Raw genomic sequence first — 10,201 nt, forward strand, 5'->3', positions numbered from 1 at the left:
TTATCGGACCATTTAAAAAACTTATGGTTTATCTTTCTATTGTGTTAAATGGACACATGTGTATGTGCACATGAATCCATAAGAAAGTGGATGCATTTTCTTAGAAAATGGTAGAAAGATGTATCTGTTTTCTTTACTTTGCGTTTTCACTGAATATCCCGGAGGTTACTCCACAGCAATGTATAGACATAATCTTAACTCCTTCCTACAGTTGCATAGCTCTTCATTAGTTTATTCAACCAGTCCTTTATTGATGGACATTTGGGTTGATTCTGGTCTTTGGCTTTACAAATAGTGTTAATGTAGAGGTTTTTTGTTGACTTGGCAGAACCTTAGGGGAGGAATCAAGGAGTGAGGCTGCTCGGGCAACAGGGGGTTCCTCTCACATAGCCAGGGATTTACCCTGCACATCCCAGAAAGGGATTCCCATTCTCCTGGAACTGTAGCCATAGGTGAATTCTGGTTCTTGACTACTTGGGAGTAAGATGTCCTGAAATTGTGTTTCTCATGGGGGTCCGCATGGGCTGGGGTTTTTTTGGTGGGTTTGGCTGGCAATTATCTGAGAAGCAAATGGAAAAGAAGAGGATATGGTGCTAGACAATGATCAACCCACGAAAGAGACATTTAAACCCACAGATGCCTTGGTTTCCCTTTGGGAAAGTCCAATCCAGTATATTCTACCTCCTTGTATTTCTCGTGTCAGCACTAGAGTAGGAGTTATCAGTGTATTTCAGATATTAATTATACTGTTTCTCACAAGTCTCTCCCTGTTTTCTGTCCCTATCCTAACTGGTTTCTCCTTGTATTATCCCTAAATCATATTGTCATTTAGCTTATTTCAGCTCCAACAATAATGGTGTAACTCTTTTGGAATAAACCACACTGTTTTGGTTTTCATCCTACCTTTCTGACTGCTGTTTCTTAGTCTCTTTCTTCTCTGCCTGGGCCTTAGCTTTGGTGTTCCCCAAGGATCTATTCTTGGCCTTCTCCTCAGTAACTTTTTTGAGTCCTTGATTTTTCAGAAAATTCAACGAAAGCTATGGATTTACCCTTTGCTCAGAAAAATGTACCTCTGTACCTATACACAGAGTTGTGCATATAATTTCTAGGAGTTCACGAACACCCCTCCATGAGCACAAGTTCAAAGACATCTGCTCTCATGTACTCTGGACTTCCCTTCCCAGGACCTCCAGTGCCATCTCATCACCAGTGACTCCCCAGTCCATATCTTACGCCCAGGCCTCTCTCCCGACCTCTAGCTGCCTCCAGGCACCCTCACCAGGTGATCTGTAGACCTACAGATCATGTTCATAGCTGAGGTTGCCTTCTGCCTCCCACAGGTCTGCTCCTCTGCCCACGCCTTAGTGGATGGCTACATCGTTTGGCTTGCCGACCAAGCCACCACCTAGAAGACATCCTTGATTTCTTCCTTATCACTCTCTACATCTAATCAATGACACTCAGATGGAAGCAAGCCCCTTTTCTCTCCCCCAAGCCACAACCCTAGTTCAGGCCACCATCATAAGTTATCTCTTACCTGGACGACTGTAGTAGCCTCCTAAGTGGCCTTCCAGCCTCAAGGACCAATCTCTCTCCACCTGGATATCTTTTCTTATACAGCAGCTAGTGAGATCTTTCTATACTGCAAGTCTGACCATGTTATTCCTCTATTGCTAACTCTTCGAAAGCTTCCCATTGTCCTATTGAAAGGTCTTAGCATGATATAAAAAAAAGATCATTCATGATCTCTCCTGCCCCATTGGCTTGCTCACAGGGGTTTTCAACTTCTATATCTACTTTTTCTAGGATCTCTACACTGGTGAGAGCCAAGGTGAGATTTGATACAGAACTTAACTTTGCAGACATCTTATAAGCCATCAAAGCAGGCCCAAAGGTCACTGAATAGAACAGGGCTGAACCTGGAGAATGGGGACCAGATCACAAACACTTACTGAGTAGCTACTATGTGCAAGGAAGTTCTGAAGGAGATGCGGAGATGAGTAAGACAAGGTTCTGCCCCAAGGGCCTTGCAGTCTATAAAGGAGTGGACAAAAGAGGCATGTTCCAAATGGACTGGGTGTACATGTCTACCACATGCCAGGCTTTGTAGCATAAAGAAAAGTACAATTAAGTGTCCTAAGGAAGAGAAAGTACTATGAGGATGCAAGAGGGGTCAGAGAAATTCCATTTGACGAAGATTAGTGAAGCTTTGTGGAAGAGAAGTGTTTGAAGACTTGAAGGGTGGGTAGGGAATGGTCCAAAACAGAAGGAGTCAGACACTGGGAGAGTCTCCAGGCAGAGGGAACTGCAGGAGCCAAGGTGCCTACTGTGTCCTTGGAAGTTAACCACAGCACTGGAGGGGACTGTTATCATCTGGCTCCAGCCTCCAGCCCCCGAAGAGGCTTTTGAGAGCTGAAAGGTGGCATTGCATTTCTCTAAACTTGCATAATGAAACCCTGAAAAAGTTCTGAGGTCTTATGGATGTTACCAGCAAGTATGGTTGCTGCCCGTTGCACAAAGGGAAAGAGTGCGGTTGAGAGGCATTCAATTAAAATTTGCAAACATTGAAAGTACTTTCTAGGCACTAGGCAATCATCCTGGAGAACACAGAAATGCATGAAATTAGTTTTCCGCCCTTATGGAGGCAGAATTATTGGCTATGTGAGTTCAGAAGGATAAAGAATCCCTTTCCGCTTGGGTGTGAGGTGGTGGTCTAGGAAGGCTTCTTGGAGGAGCTATGATTTGAGCGGAACTCTTAAGTGGGAGTAGGATGCGCATAGTTTGGGAGACAGAGGGGGAAATTCCAGGTGTGGGCAAAGCACAAGGCATGTTCAAGGGACAGTGAGGACACTAAATGGGGCCTGGAAAGGGGCGTCCAGGGAAGTTGATCAATGGAAATAAGGCAGGTGGAGTAGGTGGAGGCCAGATGTTGGTTCCAAATAATTCAAACTTTCCTCCTCTCCTCCTACTCTGCATTCCACCAGGACCAGCTCCTCTTCTGTGATGACTGTGACCGCGGCTACCACATGTACTGTTTAAATCCCCCAGTGGCTGAGCCCCCAGAAGGTAATGGTGATGAAGTCAACAATAACAACAACAGCTACTTCTACCACTTACTGAGCCCTGACTAATGTGCAGGCCTTGTGCTAAGGGCTTTACGTGTCTTGTCTCATTTAGTCGTCACAACCCTACGGAGCAGGTATGACCACTCCCATTTTACAGTTGATGAAACTGAGGCACAGCTCAACCAGCTGAAATTTCAACTTGAGGGCCAAGGAGATGTTTCCCAGACATATGGCTGAGAGGGTGGGGGAGGTGTGAGCTTCTAGAGGAAGTGGTCCAGACCCGGTGATGCTGGTTAAGAGGCACAGCCAAGGAGGGAGGGTCTTCACTGCAGTTCAGCCAATCATCTCTGAGCACTTTCTGTTTCCCGAGCAGCTGAGCGACAGACTCAGAACTGGGACTCGGGTCTCTGAATCATGAAAGTCAAACTAAAACAGGGCTTACAAAAAGGTTAGGGTCGAGGGGTGGGGCTTGAGGGTCGGGGGCGGGGCTGCTAGTAATGCCATCTCATTTCTTGTAGGGAGCTGGAGCTGCCACTTATGCTGGGAACTGCTCAAGGAAAAAGCCTCAGCCTTCGGCTGCCAGGCCTAGGGCCCCAGGCCACAGAACGGGGCTTGCCGCCGGAGAGGCTGAAGCAGAGCCCAGCTCAAATCAGATCGAGCCCCTGCTCCTGTATTTCCAGACAGACCAACTGTAGGGAACATCAGTAACCACAGAGGGCGTGGACACGTGGAACCGAGGGGGCGAGACATCTGCTTAACTCCTACACACAGGTTTCCGTTCGTTCTTCAGCCAGCCCCTCCTGTTTCTGCCAGAAAGATCGTAAACTTTTGAAGAAGGACCCCAGCCACAGCCCTGTGGACCCCCCTCACATTTACCCTAGCACTGCGGCCCTCTCACTGGTTCCCATTTAAGGAGCCACTGGTCCCATTTTGTGACCACCCATCAGTCACTCACGCGTGGTTTGGTGTTTTCTATCTATTGTGTTCCAAGAAATCTTCGCACAGCCTCCCTGCCCCCAGCTTAGCCTCTTCATCCTGAACCCAGCAGAGGAGCAAAGAGCTGTGGAGACGTTTTTATTTATTACAAGTCCCGCTGGAAACTTCTAGACTCGGAACCTAGAGGCTGTCTAGACGATGGAGCCCTGAAATCCCTCCTTGTTCCTTGGTCCCCGTGAAGAGGAAGAGCTGCTTCCCCAGCAGATATCCAGTGGCATCCACAGCCAGGGCGATCTCTTGATGGGGCTGGGAGGGGGCTGGGGAGGCCCTGAGGGGTGGATGGAAATGTTGTGAAGAGAATTCTGAGGCCCCGCCATAGCCAGTCAGTATTTGCTGTCCATCAGGAACGGCCTGGCAAGGCACCGGACCTTCAGAGCTGGGGCATCCTTGAGGAGAGACAGGCCACAGCCTGTGGCAGAGGAAGAGACCAAGACGCTGCCTTCCACTCAGCCTGGGTCTGGAGCTTTCCCTGGTGGGACTCAAGAACCAGGAAGGTGAGTGAAGGCTGCCAGGTCAAGAATCTGAAGGTTGGTCCCAAGGACTGCAGCTCTGAGAAACCCTTCAGTATTGATGTGACACTACGAATTCCTTTTCCCAAGTAATTCCTTCCTTCCACATAGTGTATGTTTGCCATTGTCTACTGAGACCTGACTCTTGAAATTTCAGGATGGGGGAGAAATGATTGTTCCCTAAACAAATAATTGGGGTGATGTGATTATTTATGACCAGGGCGACAATCACACAGAAGCTTCAGCTCGAGGGCTGCTCTTGTCTCCTAAGCTCCCCAGTACATGCTGGACTCTCCTTTTGAGAAGCCAGAGGTGGGGAGGCTCAGTTCCCAGAAGTCTGTGTTGGAAGTCAGCCCTGTGGGCTGGAGCGGACCGGGCTGCCTTTGACTCTCCGCAGCAGTGGCAACAGCAGCAACACACAAAAACTGACACATTTCTGGAAAAATCATTTGCCTAAAGGACAGGTCTCGGTGAGCAGGACCCTGGCGCACGCTCAGCTTCCTTGACATCAGCTCCGTCTCTGTGGTCTGGCTGCTTACAACAAAGGCCCAAGTTATTTTTAGTCCTTCAGCTCCTGAAGAAGCCCCTGGAGCCCCAGAGGCTCTGGCCGCTTGGGCTACCTCTGCCGGGCTGCGGCCTTCTCGCCGAGACTTGGCAAGAGCCCTTCTTCCCGGCTAACTGCTCTTGGCCGGCAGACGCGGGGCAGCCTGGCACACAGCCGAGCTGTGCTGGTCTCCCCCAGGTCCTCTACGGGGTGACCTGTGGCCAATGACGGGAGTCAGTCTCCTGCAGGAGCCTGTGGCCTTGGAGGGGGTTCCATGCATACATAAGGACCTCGTTTAAAGGGCCTGACCAGATGAGATTTTCATCTTCCTCATGAGATATTTCCTTCCCCCTGCTGGTTGGTGAACCCGTTTTGGATTCCGGAGGCCCAGGGAGGGTCTGGGAAGTTGCTATGTGGTCGCATCGTCCATTTACCCCGGGTGGGTCATATCAGAGGGCCAGATTTCCTCTCCTGACCACTCCGGCTCTCTGTCCTCCCACAAAACCCAAAGTGAGCGTCCTCAAAGGCTGGTTATTGGTTTTGAAAAATCACCTTGATTTAATTTTAGGAAAAAAGTCATCAAAATGTTCTCAAAAGCCACAAATGGCTTAAAAGTTAAAAAAAAAAGAGCAAATCTGAAACCAAAATAGTGACCCTACAAGTGACAGACCCTCTTTGGAGTGTGTGCAAATCTGTTCCCCACCTCAACGCAGATGATGGGGTGGCTCTGTTCTCTCTCCAGCCACACTTGCCGCCACAGAAGCTGAGAGGGTAGGATTGGGTCTCGCAGACCAAGGACGGTGCTGTAACCTTCCACAGGGATGAGGGTGGCCAGGAGTCTGGACCAGACATCAGGAAGGCCCATAGTTCCCTTCCCAGTTTCACTCCCTGAAGGATGGGCCCAACCCCTTCTTCTTTGGAGACCTCAGTTTCCCCGTCTGGAAAATGGGGACAGCAAAGCCAGCTTGTGAGGTGGCACTTGCAGGACACTGCAAGCAAACAGAAGTCATGGTCACATGTATCACCTTCTGTATTGAGAAAAGGAAAGTGTTGGTCAACAATTGCTCTTTCTTTGAGCCCCAGAGAATGAACTAGAATCACAGGGTGCACATGGATGGTCAGGGTTTTTGTTTTGCCCCTGCCATTGAGTAGCTGTGTGACCTTGGGCAAATCACTTAACATCTCTGAACCTCAGTTTGCCCAGCTGTGAAATGGAGAAAATACTTGTCCTGCCTGTCCCACAGTGACATCAGGAGTCTTAAAAAGCATAATGTTATATAAATCATCACTGGAGAGCTGGGCTTGTCAAGTAGGGACCCCAAATGATTTGTACACCCCCTTTCTTGTGTGAGTTAGCCAAGGTTAGACGCCTTCTTGGAATCTCCATTTTGACCAAAGGGGGTTTATGTTTTAAGGAAGAGGCTGCCTGTGGTCAGGGCCACTAGGTCAAGCTGTGACAAGAAAACTGTGACTGAGCATGGATCTGTGGTGGAAGGTGAGAGATCTATCCTGGGGCTGGGGATTTCAGAATGAAGATGCTCCCTTCTATAAGGTCAACACAGCCTAGAATGGGGGGCTAACTTCTGGAGAGGGCTATAATTCAGCTCAGTGTAACAGTCACTTAAAAACTTTGGTTTAAAGCCCAGCTCTGTTAGTTTCTAGCTGGTTGACCTCAGGCAAATGACTTAACCTCTCTGAGCCTCATTTCCCACATCTGTGAGGCAGGGAGATATGGCTTCTCCGGCAGGGTTTTTGTGGGGACGAGAGGTAATGCTGCTGGAAGGTTCGGGCGTGGGCCCTGGCGTGGGGAGGGACCCACACCTTGGTAGTTCTGGTCACTGGGTCCAGAGGCCACCACGTGGAGATAATGGTGCTGTTGCCTCACAGCTCAAACCCTGGGAACAGCCAGGGTGCCTTTCTTCTGCTTCACCCCGATGTTGTGGCTCCCGCGACCAGAGAGGAGGTGAGGCTGCAGGATCCCAACCGGAAGTTGAAACCCTCTGTTTCCTGTGGGTATTTTTGAAACTGCTTTTCGGGCCTGTAGCAAATCCAGTCGGAGGCACTGGCGTGAGGAATTAGAGACAAGGCCCCTGCCAGGAGATTTACCTTCGGCGGCTTTCCTTCTAAACCCCCCACTGGCTCAGAGCCCCTAAGGCAGGAGCCAGCAGGTCCCAATGAGCCCCTGCTCCTGTCATTGCCTCAGGGTCAGGTAGGGAGCCAGGCAGGCCTAGGAGAGCAGCTGATTCCCCAGGCTCAGCGCAGGCCGTCCGGGACCACGTGGCCAGCCCGCGGGGGTGGGGGAGGGAGGGAGGCCAGATTCCTTCAGAGCTGGGAAGATAACAGGTTTTAAGGTTGGGGGAGGGTTTGGGTTTCACGGTGATGGTTGCATGCTACCCTGCAGAGTTACACTCATGGTGCATCTTATTTAGTCTTTGTGCTTTGAACACAGCATGATTCCTTTTGGCCCTTCCCTTTAAAAGTTCAGATATTTTAAGGAAGAAAAATTAGAGGATTATTATTACTTTTCCTATGGGGGCAAGTTTAGGAGGGAGATCTGTGCTCTCGAAGGAAGATTATGGGCACACTTAGGCTTCCAGACTCAGAGAAGAGGGGCCCCTAGTATCCTCTTTGAGTCGTGTGTAGGGGGTTGGTGGGGAGCGCTGAGGACCACCCACCTTCCCTGCCCCTCAGGTGGTTCTCAGACTGAATGCAGGTGCTGGGACGGCAGCCTCCCTTCCTCCCTTGCTCCCCGACCCCCCAGCCTCTCCCCTGCTGCCCACCGTGGGCCCCTCCTTAGGGTGTGCCCGTGCCCAACCCAAGGGAGACATGGCTCCCGGGGGGCCAGAGCCGCGCTCACACTCCCAGTGAGGATGCCCTGACCACCACGCCTGCCTCCTTTTCAGAGCTGGGCACCGCTGTCACCTGTGGTACGTTCCCATCCCTGGAGATGGGGGAGGAAGGGGTGGCCCTGAGGGAGGAGTGGGGAGGGTCAAAGATCTTTCAAGTAAGGCAAAGCGAAATGAAGAGAAGTAAAAGGAGGGGGACCTGAGGAGGGGGCCAGAGACCTGGTTTCCACTCACAAAGAAGTCCTGCACCTAAATAACTAGAGGGCATGGAAAGGAAGAGTTATTATAACCCCACCCCGCTCCCCACCCTTTTCTTTCCTCAGGCCTGAGATCCTGGCAACGTGCTTTTCTTTTTTTCCCCCAAAGGCCCAGCCTTTGTCAGTTCTGGACACCAGGACAGCTCTTCCTTTTTCAAGGCCCCCCGGCCTCTGGCTCCCCGTTGGCTGGGGGGCTTCAGAGGGCAAAGCAGGCAGGAGTGGTGCCGCTCACCCAGCTGGAGGTGGGAGGTACCGAGGGTCTTCGGGTCGATGTGGATTTTCCCAACCCCACAGAAAAAGTGTCCTTCGAACTTAGTGAGATAAGCTGTTGAGGTCCTCCTGGTCTGGATGGAAGGACGGGGCTTGGTGGGGAAAGAGGTGGCAGCAAAGGACAGGCTAGATCACGGCCTGCAACCTTGGGAACAGAGGATTTCTAGGCGCTGCTTCCAGAGGGGTCAGGCCTGGGAGGCCCTCCCCATCCAGTCCCCGAGTCCAGGATGCCAGCATCTGGGACACCAAGAGAGGGGGCACCTGGCCGGTCCTCCCCACCGCCCGGCAAAGTGGATGGGGTTCCTCCTACCCCTGCTGCGTGCTCCCCTTTTTGCGACCTTACCTCCCCCCCCCCACCCCCAAAGGATGCGATTGGATTCCTCTGGATGTCAGGTGAGGAATGGGGAAGTGCGTGGGAAGCACAGATACTTTCATTTGCCTCAGGCCTACAAGCCTCCCCACCTGGGCCCACGGCCCTGCTGGTTTCCTTGGGTCTCACTGGTCAGTGGTCAGAGGTGGGCTCTGCAGCTGTCAGTGGGTTGAGTTCCTGAACATTCCAGGGCTTGGGGGTCTGGTTATGATTCTCTGCAGCCACCAGCCCTGGGCGGGGTGGTGGTGGGGAGAAACAGCAGAACAGATGGGTTAGTTCAGGGCCTTTGAGGCAGCTAGAGCGGGGCTTTGACCCTGGGAAGCTGGGTCCCTTTCTAAGGAGGTGGGACAGCTGAGGTAATTGTTCTGAGAGGGAGGCCAGCGGGAGAGGAAGATGTCCTTGTGTGCTGCCTGCCCGGGTGCCCTGGCTGTGACAGCAGGGACGCCCCTGAGCCTCTCAGCAGCTGCTCCCGGGAAGCGTTGGGGGCATGGCGCCTTCCCCAGGCTGCTGGGAAGAGAGGCCCAAGGAAGCGCCTGCAGGGGACCGGGACTGGAAGGATCTGGGCCTGCCCAGAAGGAACAGGGGCTCCCTGTGTGAGCGGAAAGCTTCGGAAGGGGCCGGGCTCCCAGAGGAGGCGCTCTGGGCTCTGAGTGAGCCCTGGTCGTGTCCCCTCAGATGGCTGAGGGGGCAGGACGGGGGTCAGAGGGCGCAGGGACGCCCCTGCTCACGGCCTGTGTTCCCAGCCCCCTCCCTGTCTTCGCTCCAGTGTTTTGAAAGAGGGTCATTGCAGGCTTTCCCCCTCTTTGGCCCCGCCAAGAGAAGGAAGTATTTGTGCTGATGGTGACATTTCCCAGGCAGGCCAGAGGAAGGCAGGGACCGGGACTGGCGGGCAGCCAGAACCCTCTTTGACAGGAGATACAATGACTAATCCTGACCTCTAGCCCAGGCAGCGAGCAGAGTGGCCATTCAGGATGGTACCAACCCAGTCTGGCAAAAAAGGCTGCTGTGGTGGGGAAATGAAGGGGTAAGTGGTCGCTGTAGGAAATGGGGGGGGGGGGGGTGAGCCCCCAGGACCTCTCTTCTCCCTCAGCAACACGACCCCTCAAGTCTCCAGGTTATCTTCACACTCACTGCATCCCGTTTGCTTGCCTCTCTGCACCCCTGTCATTCCTATCAATGTTATTAATACGGATGATGAGAACAGAGACGTGCGCGCGCGCACACACACACACACACACACACACACACACACACACGCACCCCTCGCATAACGAACTAAAGCGAACCTTATGTGTTGCTCCAGGACAAGAGGGAGAACTGCCAGTAACCAGGAGCTGCCAGACA

At 52.2% G+C, this 10,201-nt stretch overlaps 1 protein-coding gene across 1 annotated transcript in view; it reads left to right on the forward strand.

Annotated features, from left to right (window-relative positions):
• Nucleotides 1-3,654, forward strand: part of DPF3 (double PHD fingers 3) — a gene marked incomplete at both ends in the record, with an annotated part of 253,873 nt that extends 250,219 nt beyond the window's left edge. Inside the window, 2 exons of the mRNA XM_082842438.1 lie at nucleotides 2,985-3,066; nucleotides 3,584-3,654. Of these exons, the coding sequence (XP_082698564.1) occupies nucleotides 2,985-3,066; nucleotides 3,584-3,654 (153 nt within the window). The remainder of the gene's footprint in view (nucleotides 1-2,984; nucleotides 3,067-3,583) is intronic.
• Between the last annotated feature and the right edge of the window lie 6,547 nt (nucleotides 3,655-10,201).

The sequence above is a fragment of the Leucopleurus acutus genome (assembly GCF_964270905.1).
Source record: "Leucopleurus acutus genome assembly, chromosome: 1".
NCBI classification, from domain to species: Eukaryota; Metazoa; Chordata; class Mammalia; order Artiodactyla; family Delphinidae; genus Leucopleurus; species Leucopleurus acutus.